The sequence below is a fragment of the Vanessa atalanta genome, chromosome 18 (assembly GCF_905147765.1).
Source record: "Vanessa atalanta chromosome 18, ilVanAtal1.2, whole genome shotgun sequence".
Lineage (NCBI taxonomy): Eukaryota > Metazoa > Arthropoda > Insecta > Lepidoptera > Nymphalidae > Vanessa > Vanessa atalanta.
The window spans coordinates 4,627,123-4,648,401 of NC_061888.1; the positions used below are offsets into that span (position 1 = coordinate 4,627,123).

At 31.3% G+C, this 21,279-nt stretch overlaps 1 protein-coding gene across 2 annotated transcripts in view; it reads right to left on the reverse strand.

Annotated features, from left to right (window-relative positions):
• Positions 1 to 21,279, reverse strand: part of LOC125071062 (ETS-like protein pointed) — a 121,981-nt gene that overhangs the window by 17,970 nt on the left and 82,732 nt on the right. For both annotated transcript variants that reach the window (XM_047681135.1, XM_047681136.1), the window contains 3 exons: positions 15,890 to 16,006; positions 7,764 to 7,967; positions 7,439 to 7,567 (listed from right to left, as the gene is read on the reverse strand). In XM_047681135.1, the coding sequence (XP_047537091.1) occupies positions 7,439 to 7,567; positions 7,764 to 7,967; positions 15,890 to 16,006 (450 nt within the window). The remainder of the gene's footprint in view (positions 1 to 7,438; positions 7,568 to 7,763; positions 7,968 to 15,889; positions 16,007 to 21,279) is intronic.

Here is a 21,279-nt window from a genome sequence, read left to right on the forward strand (position 1 = left end):
GTGTTTTAAATTGGAGCACGCCTGGGACATCACTTCCGGTTCAAATAATTTATTTCTCTTGGCCTCCATCGTATGCAAGATCGTATGAAGTGTGAGATACGACATTTATCCACGTTTAAATTCAGAACAATTTCTCAGAACATTATGATTGTGACATATTATTCTATATTATTTTTAAATCATATTTGAGAAGTAATATTAGTTATCGCAAGATTTCATATATTTTAGAAAAAATATATTTAAGGCACTTTATGTCTATTGTTATAAGGGTTTGTGGTTTTGTGTTTTTCATCCTAGTAGCCGATATGAAAAGTTAAGCTTTGAGTTTGTCAATGATAAGAAAGTACAACAATGGAGATGACCCGTGTCAAAGGCTGGTCACAATTCTGACAGCAGCGTGCTATCGCAGGGCCGGTTGCGAAGGACAGCGCCCACGGCGTCCGCTCCGTCCCCGCCCCGCACTCACCCCACAGATAAGATATTGACATTTAAATATAAACACTACATTTTTTTTCCATGGATTGTCATCTGTCAACCGATAGCTCTTGTAAGAATTGTTTAAAGTTATTGCAGCGGGGTGTATTTTTATAGAATTATTATTAGTTTGTACCGACTCATATAGTAGACAATTGCTTATATGTTTATCATTGGTAGTATTTAAAAAAAAACATGATTCCTTATGTTAAGATGTTGATTCATTGAACTGATCGAAGAATTAAAATCAGTGCTACCTAATAACGGATAATGAAGTCTCATCAAATATTTGTTTTTGTGGGGGATTCGTACAATTGGAGTAGAGAGGGCCGCAAATAAGGCAATTAATTGAATTCGGCACTTCAAAGTCGCCGCCGGCGGGCTTTGTCGGCGCCTGAAGCCGTGCTGTAACACGACGCTTATATTGCAGATACTTGTGAACGCCCTTTGAATGCATCAGATTTGCTAAAACTCCTTCACTCGATAATTCCCACACCTTTATTAAGACGTCAAAATCGAAGGTGCGTTAAGATGCGATATTTGCGAACAAAGACTACTTATGTTTCAAAGAAGTGCATCTGTGAATAAGGATTTGATTTTTTAATCCCTTGAATGGATCAAAAAAATAATCCAAATCCATAATCTCTAACTTTAAATATTTTAAAATTGATATTATAAAGTTGCTATTTTATTACGCTTTTCTAAAGACTAAACAACTGATCTTTCAATGTTTTTTTTATTAAGTAACTAACACAAAAAATATTATTGTTAATGACCTAAAATGTAAAATTTTCGAATTATATTAAGGCGTAATGGGAATGCACTTATTTGCATACAAAGTAACTATCGGTAACAACGATCCCGCCAGTCTCGCTAAACCGAAACGTACTCAATGGTGCGGCGATAATTCGTTATCTACAAAATACCAAGAATCGCACCAACGTTCTATTGTTTTATAATTAAAATATTTTATCTGGAGTTTCCATAAATGTGTTATTTCAGAATAGGAAAAATTATTTACTCATATTAGCAATTGTACAAAATTATTGTAATAATGGAATGGTTTCTTATTTGTTTTTAATTACAGTACGTATGTAAAACAAATTTAGAATAGATAGGATATTCAACACAAAAAATTAAATTTAAATATGTTATCTTTGTGATATATTATACCTTTTTAGTTCACATACTGAATTTATTTAAAACGAAATAAAACTTTTATTAGCCATGAAACGTTATCTGAACAGTGCATACAATTTGAACGAAAATAAAATAAAATGGCGACGATAAGAATCACTTTTGAATATTAAATGCTTTTGTGACTGAACACAGGGTCAAGGGGTAACCCATTATTCGAATATTTGGAATATCAATCGAATCAGTTCGGAATAGAATCAAGGACGTCTGAAATAGGTGAATGTTGAAGAATGGCCTCATTGTACTGGTACTTCGCAAGTCCTTGTTAAGATTTTATTGAAGGACAAGGCCCCTTAAAGACGGCGTTCAACGATATAAAAACAGACGTCGAAAGAGCGCACCCCTTGCTCTTTTAGTGCGCCAACCCTCGGGGTTAATTCTTTAGATCTTACCTGGGTTTCTAAGTATGTATTATGTCTTTTTACGCCTTATTAAAATAAGGATTATTATATTATGTACTGGGCAGGACCTGCCTAATAGCGTGAGGTTTATTTTTAAAAAAAGAATGACTTAAGGTGATTTATTGACTATAAAAACTATTGTGTTAAATAAAAATTAATATCTTATGGCAAAATATTACGTATATTTATTTATCACAAACGATTATAAAAAATATATTGATCTACATTGGAAATTAATAATAAGTAGGTATCTCCCAGTTTCGATTCTCTGGGCGGATTGAGTGTAACTTGTAACTCTTGAGTGTTTTGACTGATAACCGTATTAAGGCACTTATAATGAAATAACCTTACTGTACTTAATAAATAACTTTCGTATTTGTACATTTGCACTCTTAATATACAGTTCTAAGTAACCTCTCCAATATGAAAAAAGTTCTTTTCACTCATTATAACGTAAGAGTTTGTTTGCTTAATAAAATCTCACTTTACAATCATTACTTTTACTACTTTTTAATTTTTATATTGATTCGTGTTTTTCGTTTATCTAGGAGTGCGCTTGTTCTAACATCCTTTGCGCTGATTTTCGTAATTCGAAATTTGTAAAGGTCCCGCACGTGCGCATGAGTGTGTATCGGGTTGCACCGGAAGCGGGTTGAAGTACAATGGCTGCCGGATGTGGCCGCTCGAAACGACACGTATCTTTTTATTGATATCTTAGAAAGCTCAATATTTTCCCTGTCCACACTCCAGACTGAAGTTTCTGTGCCACGTAAATGATATTGAATTATTGATCTCAGAATGGGGCACGTGTTCCTGTATTGAAGGTCTTTAGTTTGTGGGTAAATGGAAAATATAAAAACGCGTTTTCTATTTGTATATAACTTTTTATACTATGATTGTAAAGTGAGATTTTATTAAGCAAACAAACTCTTACGTTATAATGAGTGAAAAGAACTTTTTTCATATTGGAGAGGTTACTTAGAACTGTATATTCAAATATTTTTAATTAAAATAGAAACCAAAATATTTAAAAAAAAAATAACATCAGAGTAGATTTTTTTAAGAAAAAAAGTTAGTGAGATTTTTTTGTATAAAACCAAAGTTTTTATTTAGGCTTTGTATGCCTTACATTCAGAAATAAACGCAACACTCTATTTTTACTTGTATGTTAAAATACTTTTTGAATAGAAAATTGTTGAATGCTTCAAGAAAAATCTATAAATTACATAGAAAATACGAAGTGGAACTACGCAGTTCGCTTATATATCTCCTCTACGCAGGATACGAGGCGTCAACACTAGATTAACTGCCCATATCATTTATGGAAATAAATTAAAATGATTGGTCAAACAGAGCCACGTAGCTCATAAACTCGCTAATAAGGATGAGTCGTGATTTATGTCTGATATGCGAGGGTTTAATGATGAGATGCGGTTAATTATGCGCTCATTAATTCCTGAACGGTTAACAGCTTTATGAATGAAGAAACATTTCAATGGTGGTATTTCTTTTAATCGTACTAGATACGGCTTCATTAAAAGAGATGCATAACAGGTTTCGTTACTCGCACCGGATGTTTGGCAAGTGGCTGAAATCCGAAAATGCGTCTACTGGTAGGATATATGCACGTTTTAGTACCAGATAAATCGTACTAACGCGCGATATGAGGACTTATTTGGGAATTTATAATGGAAGGGATGTATACCGAGGGCTCGATTGTTACTTATAGTTGTGCAAAGTTAATAACTGTGCACTTAGTGCAGTGCTCTTATTATGACCATGAAATTAATAGAACTAGGCCTTTTGCAGTAAGAAATTTCGTAAGGGTGTTCCGAGGCGCACATCCGGCGATTAGCGGCGAGTACGCAACGCGAGGATGTGCACTGCGATCGCCTTGCGACAGCGCGGATGCGCGCACATTGCGCACATAGTCCACGTTGCGCACATACGCCGTATGCCACGCGCCTTTTTAATATACTGCAATTGCTAAATATTCAGTATACGCCATTTTGTACTAACCTTCGCGTTGTCGGCCCACTTGCATTACTTTTCAACGCTCGAGTTGGTACGAGGACACGAAATGCCTCGCGGATTAACATCGATATGTTAGCCTTGTGGCACTTTTCATTTGATTGGGCGATAAAATACTTATGTTTCAGGGGTAAATTAATATGCCATTACAAGCTGTAATTACTTTGGAAATAAGTGTAAAAATACTAAACACCTTATAAATATGATAAGACTTGAGAGTATTCTAATCGTTAACTGCGAGACGACATGTCTACATAACACGCCATGAATTTATTTATCGTAATTAAAATTTCAAATATTATATTTCCTTAATTGATGAAAAAACTATTTACGTTTTAAATCAGTTTCTAAGGAGTATACGTACATTTTGCAGTGATGTTTGGTAAGGACTCACCGCGCCACACCATGAGAGATTCCAGCTCAGTAGAGTCCCTGACACGAGAGCTCGGGTGTAAGAACATATCTTAACCGGAGTCAAGTTCTCCCATATTTGTACACGAACACTTTAAACAGTCGAACGACCGATGTTTGAGCACTTCGTAAAAAAATGTTAAATACGAAAATAAATAATTGATTGAAAATATATCTTAAGGAAAAAAAAAATTAAGTGTAAAGACACTTTAAGAAATATGTATAGGTACTTATGAATGTTTTTGTAATAGAACCAAGCGAAACGTAACACTATACGAACAAGAGTAACGCAACTAAGTGTAAAATTGTTTAAAAGAAAATAAAGAGCAGTGAACACAAAGTGTGGCTGAAGACTGCACTGCCCGTCCTTAGTGGTGAGAGACGGTGAAGTGGTAGGGGGTTCAACTTCACCTTCAAACAATCGCTGTAACCTGAACGACCCATCATTCTTATAAATAGATACTTTATTTTTCATATTAAATGTGCATTTATTTTTAAAGCATTCAATTTTATAATCTAACTTTAAGTTGTTGAGAAATTTTTATTAGGTTTTAATTTCAAGTTCGTTACTTATGCCAATTAATTTGGACACTAAATATAGTGTCCACCATATTTCAATACCCCAATCATGTAAAAATTATATATTATACTTTCATTTCATTTCAACTCAAACCTAGTTTGACTTATTTGTTTTTTTTTTTATATTTTCCGCTGTTTCAGCATAGATTTTTGTTCTTCAATTACTATTAATCAACCTAAATAAATTACAAGTAGATACGAACATGTTCAAAGTATCAAAATCTATACAATTAAGTCTATACACAAAGAATGTTAAATAATATTCCAAAAACAATAGAAAACAAAGGCGTTGAGAGATTGGTCATGGTTTATATATTTGTAAGATGTAACAGAACACTTAATGAACAAGCTTAAGTATCATGTTCGCATAAAGTTCGTGGACGTGCAACATCAAAGACTGACTCTTAAAGCAGACCCACTAATAGCGTAATATTTAGAAATAATATAATTAACACAATAACAGAGACATCTAAAGAAAAGATGTTTCATCTCTGTTTTATTTGTTGACAGGCGCGGTATAACTTTCTTTGATAAAACAGTCAGTGCTACATATTCTAAGGTAAAGATTTTTATGATTGATGTATGAATATATATATATTATTTTTAAGCCATTTTCCGCGTGCGTGTGTGAAGAAGAAATTTAAGAATAAAACTTTTTTTAAATTCTTGCAAGTTACAGATAAAAAAGCAAAAGTGTAAAATAACATTTATTATTGCATATTTATCGCGTTACGCTAGTGTGAGTTCGTTATGAAAACGGTAAAGATGACACATGTACTACAAGACGATGGACCTCGGATCGGCTGAAAGAGAGCGGAAAAACTGCGCCAAGGTCGCGGTTTGCCTCACGCGCCCGCCCGACTGGAACTATAATATGTATGATGCTCCGCAATACGAAATTATAATCACCAATGTTTACTACCAATATAATTCGATTTCGAATTTTTAAAACTATTTTCGTTAACATATAGAACATATTATAGAAGAAAAATAGGAATTTAATTTATTTATCGTAATTTCAATTCAACGAAGGTTAATTTGTTGTATTGACGAAAAAAAAAACATACTTTATAATTTGAATTTACTTTTTTACATCGTAATAGTTGAGCCGATATTTAAATTATTACTGCGATTTATGAAAAAATATTTAAATGACTCCTGGTTATATTAATAGCGTTCTTTTTAAAAATGATAGATGTGTAGCAGAGAGTCAACGTGTTAACCAGTTGTAATGCGCAGACCACCCGTGCTAACTGAAGAGGGCTTCGTGTCTCTTCGTTAATTTATTATTTCAGTAGCGTTCGTGGTGCCGACGCAGTCAAAACATCCCGCGCTATGATTTACTGCGCAATAAAAGTGCTTTTTATATCAAATGGAAATGGCCTTTATTCCTGAAATTATGCAGGACTTCAAGATTATATAATTTTGATTAATATCTCTGGTCTATTTATAGCGAGATCTTATTGATTTTATGCGTATATTATTTATAAATTAAAAAAATCATTTGCGCTGACTCTAAAAGGCCTTTTTACGAGTGTAATCATGTTATTGATATTTCGACCAGTCAGTATAATTTCCTTAAAAATAATATATCGAAATATATATTTTTTTACCCATATCGGTTTAAATCCTATTCTCTAATTAAAGCACTACATCTATAAAGAATGGTACCTACGTATATCCATAGTAGCATTTACAAAGCATGTTTTATAGCAATGTTATCGTTTACGGGGGTCGTAACTAGTTCATAATTGTTAAGTTATCGTGAATGGTACTTTAATGAGAGCTATGTCGCTTAGATAAATACTCTCTTATCTGACTATAGATAATGACTGAGATTACGTGATCAGAATTTCGGGTTATAGTAATTAACTAATTAGCGTTTTATAATTGTGTTTCCCACGACGATAGGTTTAGTTTACGATTAATAATCATAATAATAATCTAATCGTTTAAAGAATAGCTTTATCGTTTGAATTATTGATTTTAACGTATTTAATTTTATAGCTAAACCGATTTTGTACTTATGTATTTAATAAATAAAAGCTTTTTATCAGAAGAATGTAAATATTAAAGTCATTAAAATATAATAATAGATATGGTATATAAAAATGTCATTATATTTTGAAGGCTTAGTCATACTCGCCAAATATAATTATGATAGTTGTTATGTATTTATTCATCAGATCCTTTATTCAATCATTAATTTTTATTCATCTTATATAAATAATATAAAGAACATAGATTACTCGGTACGACTTGTTTCTGCTTTTAAATGTTATAGTATCTTAATACAATAATATTTTATAGTTTTTAAAATTAAACTTAAACATTTTAAAACTTACCAGTGTTGTTGTTGTTGTTGTAGTGATGTGCTGGCGGAGGGATGTAGTCAGTGAGCTCGGGCAAGCAGACGTTGCTTTCATACATATTTGGCGGGACGTTCGCGAGCAGAGAACGCTCTTTCTCCACATCTATAAAATAAGCTTAATGTTAAACAGTAAACTAATTAGATGAAACAAAACGTATTTTATACAATAATTATATTTTTAGGATATATATCTATATATTTTTTGCGTACAATTAACGTTAGATTGTAAGGTTTATATCAATAATATAACATGTAAAGTAACACAATGAATAAAGAAATTTAATTGAATCGAATCATACCTTTTTGTAAAATCTCTAAGTGTTCCCACAATATGTCTCCCATAAAGGCTGGAGCGCGCGCGACAAATTCTTCGCGGCCCATTGCACAGATGTCCTTGCCTTGTGCGCGTGCAAACTGTTGCAGTGCCACGCCTTCCAGGGAGAACTCTCTCGCAGCCCAGCGCAGCCATGCCGCCACCGCTGCCTCGCTCCATTGCCGGGGATCTACGAAACGTGCCTTACTATTAATACTCAGTTCCTATGAGCTAGCTTAAAATTTGTAATTGACTTTTTATTGTACACATAACATTATAAATTTTCTTAAATAAAATTTAGAACATAAATTTCAATTTACGGTGTAATGATTTAGTATTTGAATAAGTTTTTGTGTATATCTTTGATAATAGATAAACTTGAAATGTTAAAAATAAGACTTAATACACGATTATGACATGATGACCCTTAATAGCCGATAAACAACGGTGATCGGGTGAAGCAACTTCGACAACAATTAGGCGGGCGGGCCGTTGGCTAACACCGGAACTTGCCTCACGCGGGAAACAGCGACCTTGGAGCCCATCGCAGAGTCGCAGTAAAAAGTGATTTCTAATGCGGCTTTCCATGTTGTTTTAACAGAAACGTTTGCCTTTTGATCTGATCTATGAATTATTTGTTTTATTATCGTTCTAGACTTATACCACGAGTCCTCAATTCATTAAAAACTTTTTACGTGTTACCTTCATTACGTTTTACAGAAAAGAAAATATAAAAAAAAATACTAAGTTAAATATTTTGTAGATTGTATTTATTATAATACATTATGTACGTATTATTTTGTGAATGATCTTTTGATAGCTTTATTTAGATTTATTGAAAACGCTTTAAATTATTTTGTTGGTACAAATGTTTTACTTCTACATTTTCCAAAAAATATTTTTAAGGTTTTATAATGGTGAGATAGATTCTTAATGGAATTGAAAATAATTCCTAAAAGATTTATTATAATTTATATAATTTTCCGGATTTTAAAAATAATTGTGGTGCAATAAATCCATCGCTCTATTCTAAAATGAAATATTTAAATAGAATAAAGTTTTTAAAATTTGATTTGTATTTAATTAATAAAATGCTGCTTAATAAAATGTTAAATACCTTAAAATTGGAAACGATACATAGAAAACTTTTCTATTAAACGTTATAAAAGCAAAAAGTTTGTTAATGACCTAAAATGTGTGGCATCCACTCTTCAGTCTGTTGAAACTTTCTGTTCTAGAGATTTATCGGTCGATAGAGATATTTCTAGTTAACCGGCGGCACTTTAAAAACATTTTTAAAGCAAGTAGGTAATCGAATGGTACAATTTTTTTAACGACTGGTATATAAAATATAATTTTGTATGAGCTACTAATAAAATTTCTATAAAAGTGAAATTCGAATTACGAACATACGATATACACGTGCTCATTTATTTTTTACACAATTTAGGAAAACACGCTCATAGGCCAAAATTGCCGATTTCTTTCCACTTTTATGAATGTATCACACAACGTCGCAGTGCCGATCGATACAAATAGAGTTATGTGTTACTATGTTACAAATTGCGGGACGGGTCGGAACTTGACTTTTTCCCCGAGCGAAAAGCGGGACGAGAGCCGGCTAATAATAAATAATTAGTTTAATTACGGCTTTTAGTGGCCGGGCGCCTGCGGGACTCTCTGTTTACGCTACTGTAGACTTCGACCCTGATTGCGAATGACAACGCAGTATTCAAGTTTTACATTTGTACAATATCTGTATGACATGATATGTACGTATATATTGATAAAACTATATTTTTATTCTACGTTGTTTTTTTTTTAATTAAATTTATTTCAATTCGTTGATCTTCAACTAGAACTATTTTAACAACGGTTTCAACCACAACTGCTTGCGCGTTTTTAAATTTAGAACATATTCGATATTTTAAAATAATGCTATAGAGTAGAGAAATACAGCATTATTTGTTACGTTGAACAACATTGCTTTAACTAATTCGCCTACTGGGAATTCTAAGCATCGCGACGCGGCTAATCAGTGTTATCATATTTTTTTTCGTTTAAATCTGATAACTTGTGACATTTATTAAGACTTATTGTGATCCGATATAGCTATTGATATAGTAATTAAATATAATCCTTAAACGGATTGCAGTCGTCTATCAGTATTTGCTAATACGATTGATACTGAGCAATATTTTGGGATTCCATAGCTGTTAAGGTATCTTTATCGTTTTAATTTGTTAATCTGTCTAAATCTTCTATTCAAATCTCGTAATTTTTTTTTCAATTATCTGAAAATATTTCAGTTATTCAAAAATAATGATCAGTGACTCGAATGCGTCAGAGACTCTGTTTACAAAGTAATTTTGAAATAATATAATATTGTAGACCATAGTTAAGTTAGTTTTAGATTAAATACTGAATATATTATTTAGCTAAAAAGCTTTTATAAAGATATAAGTAATGCAGTTTTCGTATATATTTAATTTAAAACAAGCGTTTTTTATTAAACGGTATGATGAAAAGATACTTCTTATTAATAGAATCTTAGAATCTGAAGAAGAATGTTTTTCAATATGGAGGCTATAAATTACATAATCTATTTTAGTCGTAGTGTTTGTTTATATGTATATATATTGTTGGTTTGTTTATATATATTTATATTAATATTTTAATATATATATTATTTATCTATTGGGTCTAAGAAACAGTTTACAACGAATATTGAGCTTATTTACGTGGCTATTTAGTTTCCTCATTACAAAGTTATATATGCAGTTATTACGAAATAGATGTAAAATCAATTCGCTAATAAACAGAAATCTCGTCGCAGATAACGTTTTCCGAAGAAGGTCCATTTAACGCTCAACTGAGAGATCTCTATGAAAAGATAAATAGATAAACACGCTACTGGTGTATTCAAAGAGTTATTATCTATATTTTTTATGTCCTGGTTTCGATTTTATTGCAACATAAATAGCTTTGTGCAAGAATAGGTACCACCTACTCGCCACTTTAACGCCAAATGTTACTCTTTAGTAATGTTGAGTTTTGGCTTAAAGTACGTGAACCAGTGTAAGTACAGGCACAAGCGGGATAACGTCTTAGATTCTAAGGTTGGGCGATGTAAGTCATGGTTAATATTAAAAAAAAATTGCCTATGTCTGTGGAAGATCAACGGTGACCACCGAACTATAGTAAATAAATAAAAATAATCAAAAAAGTCGATTCAAATTAGTCGATCGAGTTTGCGATGCCGACAGCAGATATCACCCAGTAGGTGACCAATATTCAACCACAAAACAGAAAATACTTTGTATTGCTGGGATTTTGATTGATTGTATAGTGAATAAGCCACACTGGCTACAATTACAATTGGCATTTATCTGTGTAAGAAGGGGATATAGGGTATGATTATAAATTGCTAACAGGCAACCTTTTCCCATAAACACAAAAAATAAATAAAAATAATAAAACGTCAAACCGCCACAGTTTTAGAATGAATATTATCCCTTTCATACTGATTAAACAATTATTAACTATTCTCAATTAAATATTGTATAAACCAAATTGTTTTATTCAATTATTGAGTATATTAATTAACAAGTAATTTCTAGTCGTTGTTAAGTTTTAAGATCTATAAAGAGTAATTTTATAATTACTATACCACCGTCTATAATATAAGAAGCGGTCTACTTTTATAGTATTTTAAACAACGCGGCTACTTTTTAATTTCAGGATAGTTAGTAGCAGTCAGTTGAAATGACAGCCTCGAAATGAATGTTCGAGGGCTGTTCTAATGGGTAACCTTACATTTTCTCATTTCGCTGTTCTTTTGAGAAGCTTTGGAGACTATCCCATCATGCCCCATTAACGAGGGTCAGTGGATATAACTTTAGAATAAAAGATGTTATTTAAATTGAAATCTTGATTTGAATGAGCAATGCGATCTTATTTGATATCAGGTGAGGTGAGTCAATCGTGGTCACAGATGTTCCTGATATGGTATGATTATAAAATTGCCTTCATAAATCTTTATTAGATGAGTTTATTACGCTCTAGGTCACAGATGACGGCTGGTTATGCTAAACGTCTAACAACGGTATTATATATATATTTTCATTCATTTTCATCATTGTTTATATTATTAATCAGGATTTCTTCAAATATAAATATTTACAAAATTTATTATACTTAAATTAAGAAAAGCTTATTAAGTTTGTAAATAGGTTATAATAAACTTTTTTGTGTACTGTATTGCACTAAAATATAAATTTTTCGGACACTATCGCATCAACTTAACTGAATATTTGAACATAAAATGATTTTAAATAAATATAGCTGAGAAAAGTATATATTTCGAATTACTTAGATTCTTGTACATATGCTATTAGCTCATATAGGTAAATAAATACTAACCTGTTAGACTGTATCATAAATCATATATCAAATACTGTATATCTGATATTGACATGGAATTCTATGAAATTTTAATTCCGCAATCTTTCAGTAGCGTCACATCGCTTTCGATCTTTCTTCTTTTGCATATCTGGTATAGTTTTAGCTTTAACATGAACGTTGGAAAGTTGTACTAGACAGGCGAAATTATGCACTGTCTTGCTTTATAATTACATCTCGATAAGCTATACTTAGGCAATAAATAGTTAGAATATAATAAGGCAAATTAAACTAACACATATTTTTTTTATTATTTAAATTGACTTCGTAAATATTATATTTTTTAAAGAAAACTGTAAAATACGTTCAACATTATACGAGTTAGATGGCTATAAGTTATGCGAGTTGGACTTATCAAAAACGTCTTAACCGGTTACATTGAATTTAATTTTATGAGTCATTTTATTAAGCTGAACAATTCGACGACAGTCTGATATGCAATTTGAGTGCAAATGTCTAAACATATCATTAACAGTTCCAAAATTAAATGCAGCTATAAAGATTACTTTATCATTATAGGTTTAATTGTAAAGTACTCGCTTTTATATAATTAATGCACGGCAGTAACAAGGGTTAAGTCGGATGAATAATATTAAGATATAATAAAATATATGGCGACAGACGACGGTAAGTTATTAGAATTAATACTTAATTTTTAAGTAGAAGTCAAATGATGGTCAGTAAATAATTTAATTAAAGAATAATTCTATATTTCACGAGAATCATTTTATTTGAACTTTTTATCAAATAGTACCGACATCTTTGTTCCATTACCGACGAGCAGGATGAATTCAATGGTTTAATGGTTTTATTCTTGCGTAAAACTATAACAAATATTTAAATCATACTAATCTGTTTTATATTAGTAGACGTTTGTAAGGACTATATTACCTTACGGAATCAATTGGGTTATTTCATGGAAAAAAATAGGACCTTTAACGGTATCCAGCAATGTATTATTTACAAAAACAACTTACATGTCTTACATTTAAAAATTTGCATATCTCATTGTCTTTAATTACGAATTCATGACGGATTTTAGCGATAATTTCGGATATGGAAAAGATAATGTGACTAGTATGCGCGTGATTTCGCACTGGACAACGGAAGCGCGAATAGACACGGCGCAGACGCACGCACTTCCGTCGGCGACTGGCGTCGAACACGTCACCTGTCCGCGACACGGTCTATGTGTATGATAGATAAAATATTATTTATAATGTTATAAAAATTCAAGTCCTACAACGACTAGTTTTATTTTAACATATTATTATATTCCTACAGACTTTCAGAGTTCATCGTAACTTGTTGTTCATTGCACATCAGTTCATAATTTTCGTTACTTTATTCATCATTAGCTAGGTCTTATCAAGTTCATTGTATTTGCACCAAAATCCTCCTCTTCTTGTACATGGCATATTCTAACCTAGTCATCCGCATTCAAAATAAGTCATACCATGTGTTTTTTTTCTGCTTTTCTATTATTTCAAATTCCGAACATAAATTCAACAAAAAATATTCTTAAGATTCGATACTATTCGCATAATACTTATTGCACAAAATAAGGTAATCGATCTGTAACGACTTGATGCGACGTCATATATTAGATAAAGAACTGGTATTCAAATATTTTGGCATTTGCCGTATTTTGGAGCTGTCAATAATGTTGTAGCTTTCACTCATTGCGTTAAATTAGATACAATTTATAATGATATAGTGACATTGAATTCAAATTAAAATAAACCTTAATATTATACAATAAAGTACAATTTGGGAAATTTAAATATTTTACCCAATTACGATTATTTGACATAATAATATTATTTGTGTTAATATTACATTTCATAATTAAAATAAACTATGTAAATAAGAATAAATTATTGTGATCTTAATTAAAAAAATATCTTTGAAATTTAAATTAGAAACTTTTTTAGGTTTGCATAAGAATTTATCATATAATATAGTGAGTTACACATATATTATTACTAAATTATTAGATAAAGTTAACATATTATTTGCTATTCATATATCAAGTTATAAATCTTAATAAAATTTTTTTTCACTGCTCGAAATATAGTCAAGGTCAACTTTTTCTGAGGAAGATTACATAACAATATATCACGAATAAGGTTGTCAATAATAAGTATGACTAGAGTTTTTCTTTTTTTTTAATTATTTTACAACTTGCTAAATATATTTACTTGAATGTAATACTTGATATTATATTTAAGCAATTATTTACTAAGTGACGCAGAAATATTATCGTACCTATTTATTTCGCTACAGTAATCGTTAAGCGCATTTTAATAATTCTGACAGAGTATGTTATGTAAATGTATTTTGTTGTTATATTCATATAGCCATAACATATTAAAGTATTAATTATTTGTCTTCATTTATCAAAAAGCTGTACATGTTTATTTTTTAACGACATAAACATTTTTATACCATGTATGTACCAAGTTTCTATTGCATTTAACTTTTTAAAACTATATTTTCGTGGTTTATAGCTTTTCCTTCCTGATCGTAAAATGGCACCGAACGGTTGAATGATTAAACTCGTAAATGAAATTCTGAATATACAACTATTAAATAAAGACTATCGTATTTCGCTATCGCTGTATTAACTCTTGTTGAACGGGGCGCGGTTCGCAATACAAGCAAGCCTTTACATATTTATTACAAGCGTTTATGTAACTTGCAATGTTTGTTAATTTATTTAGATCAAAATTTGCAGGCTGAATTCGATTTCCACTTATCCTACGGAGTTGAAATTTCTCAAATAAAGAGTTTTTATGGTAACCGAGAAGTAATTACACACCCAGGATTAGCTCCAGACGAAACTCTACCGTGCAACAGCGTAGATACAAAATCTTGTACATAAAAGCTTCTTATTTATACTATTAATTCATTTTATCGATAAACTAATACAAATTACAATTTCTTTTTTAAATAAAATAATATGTTCATTTTTTTAATGCCAGTTCATTATAAAATCTGTTTAAGATTTAAGGAATGTGAAATTATGAATCGTCACAAAATGTTGTATGTAGATTCACAACAAACATACAAAATTGCAGGATTAGATTATATTGAAACGTCTCTTCGAAAGACTTTAAATAATTTCAAGGCGTATGAGATGTTTTCTACTAAACTACAAAACTAAAGTGAACATAAAACATCAGTAAAGTTTAATTTTATTGCAGATTTAAATGTTTAACTGAGAGTCTTGAGTGTGTGTGTTTTTAAAGTGTTTTAGAATTATCTGTTTCTACAGGTAAACTGTTTTAATTAACATAGTATTCATTTATTGCTCTAGGATAATACGACGAATAATTTTCTTGTAGTTTACATAAATCCTATGCTACAAAGGCCCAGTTGATGTAACAGGTGTATCTTAAGTGAAAGGGTTCAAATCTGAGCAAGAAATTATGAGTTTTTATGTGCTTTTTTGTAATTGTAATTTATATAGTGCTTTGAAGGAAAACATTGGAGCATTCATATTATGTATGAACTTCTAATATATGCATATCGTTCCAATCCTCAGTAGACCAATGTGGTGGAATTAGTTCCAAACTAAGAGTATTTTGTCCAGCATTGAGAAATATATGGAAAATTTAATGAAGCAAAAAGAGTATTATAGTAAACTACCTTTTGGTACGCCGAGGCGCAGCTGTTCCTTCTCCCAGGAGGCGAAGGTAGCTTTCAGCGCCTCGGCCATCTTCTTATTGGTGCCGGGCGTGAGCGGCGGCACCTGCGATGGGATGTCTGCAAAAATGAAGAATATCGTTAAAATATTGTACAATTCAAAGTAAATGAAAATGGATCAAAAAAAAAATGATAACAAAAACCACAATTTCCAAAAACAATGTTGGTGTGATAAGGTGGTGAACACATATGTAAAGAAGACTTAATCTAAACTATTAAAAACTCATAACAATCACTGTACTGTAACAATACGAATAATAGGTAGACAAATAAAAAAATAAATAAAAAATAGCTGTAGTATACGAAAATAAATATAGCACATTAATTAAGATAATAACTGATAAAACAAAACCAGTTTTGAAGCTTTTATCTACTAGTTACAGCAGCTACTGTTTAAACTTCTATATCGACTCATAAACATAGCTTTCTATTATGCAATCACGTAACATAAATTAATAAAATTCATTATCTCTTTCTTGAATCAGGTTTCTAAGCAATTACATGCCCTTACATTTAGTTTGAAAGATAAAAGGTTTTTTTATAAACAACCGATAAGGTTAAGGGTGCTTTTAGATCGGGCGATCGATGTTTTCTTATCTGCGATCGATCGAAACTCGTTCTGTTTACGATTGACAAAGATTGGTCGGTCGGCGTGTGGCGTTCGATTCAACTCGGGGTAATCAAATTATTATCGGCCTTTGTACGAAATTTTCTTTGTTTCTGATATATTTTTCTAAGAAGATTTGTTAAAAATTAAAGCTATATTTTATTTATGTTTAATGAGAAAAAAACTATTTTTTAAATTTTCAGAATTCATAATGCTTTTGTCATCAAAGAAAAATATAATTTTGGTTGAAACTTATTAAATATTTGTTTAAATATTTTGCCCGATTTTTCTCAGTAGAGATGAAGTGTCTTGTAAAAACCTATTTGTTCTATAAATAACAAAATATGTATTTACAAGATAGATTTTAAGTAGCTCATAATTAATATTTAAAATGGACAAAAGTTAATTATGTTCACAGCCCTTAGTTTTCCTATTTGCTTACACTTAATTTAAAAGATGTAATTTCAAGTATCGATTCATCCATGTAATATAATGGGAAGAGCTCAGTTAACTTCGGTATAGAAGCGCTAAAGTTAATTAGACCGATTGAGAAAATAAGTAGCTAAGATATTTCATTGGATAGTTAAAGGTTTGATTAGAGTAGGTAGCCAGCGATGGCGTCGAAATTACTGATCATTGATTACACAGGTGTAATACCAGTTACAAGCGACTAGCTTTTCACCCATTAATTCCTGCCTTCCATGCCGTTCATTTAATATCATGTAGTCGTATAAATCAAAGATTTATTTATTAACAAAATTTTTATCACCTGTATGATTTATAGAGACTGTACGAATAGTTATTTTTTTACATGGATGCCATAAAGTTAAGATCAAAGTGTGCGAGTGACAGATTATTACTGTCCACAGCGGTACGTATCTTCTAATCAAACGTGAACTTCATCAAGCGACGTTTATTATCAACGGATTAATTACTTCATCTACGGTATTTACTTTTATTTCTACCGAGTAGTGAAGAACAAATTAATAGTTGATTTCTTTCGAGTCCCAATGGCTTGGAATAAAATAAATCAGAGATAAACAAGCAAGATTGCATCACGTATGTGTGAGTCGTGCGCGGACGCAGGCTTCATTCATAAGTGCGTCTGGTTTGCGTCGCGTGTGTGCGTGGGCGTGCGTGTGTGTGCGCGCGGCTTGCACACCTGCCGACCAGTTCTGAGATGTTGAGATTTGTACTGCTCTCCCACGGTCGGTGCCCGCTCCGATCTTCTAGCTGAACCGTTCTGATATCATTTAAATGTTTCATACGTATTCTCGTCCACGGGACGAAACACGAGATCGTTTATACACCGCAAAAAACTTATGTGAACTAAGACAGGTTACATATGATTTACATTATTAATGCGTATGTTAATATTAAAATAACATAACATATCAATCAGTATGATGTCCTTCTCTATATTATAAAAAAAAAATATTTTTTTATTCTACGTTATGTTTTGAATAAGTAATGTTTGAGCATCGTTTATAGAAACAAACAGTTATGGATATTATTAAAATTATTATTTTAACTATTCGCGAGGTAAGATTTTGCGTCCAGGGGTTTAGGTAATCGTAAAACTTTCAGGCTTTTATTAAAACAACTGTGAGTTGTGAAAAATCTGAGAAAACAATATATTATAATATTAAAGGGCGAAGTAAGACTGCAGTGATTGTTGCGAATCACGCGGACATTAATTGCAAACTCCGGCGCATTGTGATTTACTCGTTGATGCCGGCAGCTGCACTTGACTCACTGCGAATGTATCCTTGTGTGCAGTAATACCATAGGAACGATATCCTTTATCGGATATGAGATTTGAAAGGGTTAAGATTTCTAGAAGATTATAATGAAACGAAATACATTTTAAATAAGCCTAGCTGTTCCATAAATATGTAAAAATATCGTATTATTAATTACCTGACGGTATAAATACAAAATTAATACAAAATTGTTTTTTTCTTTCAGCCCTTTCCTTTTTGGTGTTGTGATTTTAATATCATACCGGTATGGTGTGAAGATTGGCAATCCGATTTTAATATAAGCAGTACAAAAAAAATCATCGTAGTTATCGTGCGAAACGAAATGTGCTAATTTATATACATATAAACTAATTTGAATAAAACATCCTATGATTTTAATGATAATAAAATGTCGTCGACTTTTTTTTACGATGTAAACGGGCAATATACCGTTAGTTTATATTTTAATCGTTTTAGTTTTATTCGATTCGAATTTATAAACAATTAAACATAGTATGCTAGTAAAATACACATACAAAATGTGTCATTTTATAAATGAGATAAAATATAAATAAATAAACTACGTATACATCTCACAGCTGGGCAATGATACCTTGAGTACAGACCACTTCATACTGCGATTTTCTAATTCCTCACGATATTTGCCTTCACCACATATTATTCAGAGGTGCTCGGCTTTGATCCGCGGTTAACGTCAACGCGTTTTATCCACTGGATCATTTTGGTATCATTAGAAAATATTTGTATGTATAATTACACATACATACATGAGGTATATTTTCAACATCAGGATTTCTATACATATATTAGTTGTAACCTATTGCATATCCTTTGACATTTTACATAAATCAACGTGTATATGTACGTTTGCTATTGTATTGTATGAAATGTAATTGCAAATAAAACGCACTGGCTGCATCACGCACACCTGCGCACTCGACTTATTAATATACACACGCATTATCATAAAATAATTATTCTTGATTTATTCATATAATTACGCATTAAACATATTCATAAGGATACAAAAAAAAGAGTTATTGTATGGCAAGATTCATGAATGTACCTATATGTAATATATTAGATACACGAAGCCATAAAAATTTTAGTTTTAATTAATTAATCCGTCATTTAAAAGAGGTTTTTTTTATTATCTTCTACATATTTTATATGAAAATGATAAAATATTTCATAAATTGAATAACTTATTACTCATATTCCTGGTATTTTTATTACTTATTAATTATTTAGCTTTAATAATCTATGTGTTCTCTGTCACTGTTTTTATCCCTTACATTAAGTCTATAAAATAAAAAATATATTAACAAGGTATTCGTAAAATGGGTTTCATTTACTTTAAGAATTGTATTTCGAGATGACAAAAAAACGTGACAAGTTCCGTTTCCGTCATTAAGGTAATTAGTCCGGGTGATTTTGGCTTAATTATCACGTATGGTTTCCGATGGTCATCATCCGTCCAGCTGGATCGAAACCTTTGTTGTTGAATCGACTTCTACAATTTATTCACATCCTTAAAATTAGCACTGAAATATTTGGATATCATTACAGATTTTTAAAATTTTCTTTATTTTTATAAACTTCAAGCTATAATGTTGATGACATTAAAATTGTTACACGAATATGAAGGTGCGTCTTAAGGCTTGATCATTTCGAAACATGTATTATAGAATATAAAGTCTTTAAGTCTATACACAATTAACTCTGTTCAAATAATCAGAATATTATTTTACTAGTATTAACGTTTTAGTATTTGTTTAGTAATTAAGTATTAAAGTTCAGATTTGTATTATGTGATAAAAAGTGAAGGATGATGATCACTCTCGGTTTTAGGTCGTTTTGATTCTTAAGATTTCATTGTGAGTTAAAACACGTGTTCGATGCAATAAAATGTAAGTGTCCACGGAAATGAAGACGGTTTAAGTTTTTCTTTCTACATCGATGTTCACATTATAGCTTAATGAAAACGTTCAGGTTGTTTAAAATCTCTTGGGCTTGTTAATGGCTGTACACAGCATGATCCTGGATTTGAGTTTTTGTCACCTGGAATTATTGCTTCGTTTAAAAACGAAGCGGTCTTGCATCGGTTACAGTTTTTGTTTAAAATTGTGATTCGATTAATTTTTTCGTTAAGTTGCATTTAGGTATGCCAGACAGCATTGATTATTCAGTCAAATTAACAATGCGCATCATTTTTGAAATTCAGATGGTCCTGAGAAAACTTTGTCTTAATTTTTTATGCAAGTTAATCCCATTTCTCCGCTGGATGATCATACTTACATATGTTTTTAGAGTTATTCAAGAGTTCTGTGCGAACGTAAAAAACTGCTGGTTTAAATATACTATCAAACTAAAATAAAAATATATTCAGTTATTTTTTATTTATTTAAAGTAGCTTATACAAATACAACAAAAAATAAAGATAGTAAGTATATTGGCGTATAACAGTTCAAACATGCTTGGTAGAAGTTAGTTGATTTTGAAGGTTAAATGCAAATTGTATGTATCGACAGTGCGCCGAATCGTGAATGGCGTTGATAACGGCACAATGGGCCGGAGATGCGCGCGGGCACACAACAGAACACAAAAGTTGCCTTACAACCTTCGCTATTTTATTAAGCCGATTAATGAATATCGGCGATTTCTTGTAACAACCAACAATATTAGTTTGATCAACCCAGATGTCCTGACGATTTTAACACTTGAAACTTATTGGTACCCTACGGTTGTCCAACAAAGTTTTTCAAGTCTTTTTATTGTTAAGTTAATATATATAGACGTAGTAATAATTCGGGCATTTAGTAATAAAAGTCACAGAATTGATTTGAGTAATGAGTGCACTCATTGATATTTCGCACCGTGAATCGTGCAATGCCTCGCGAAAACTATATATTCTTTTATCCTAGAAAGACGAAAAAAGTAGCTTCAAATATTTCTTGTAAAAC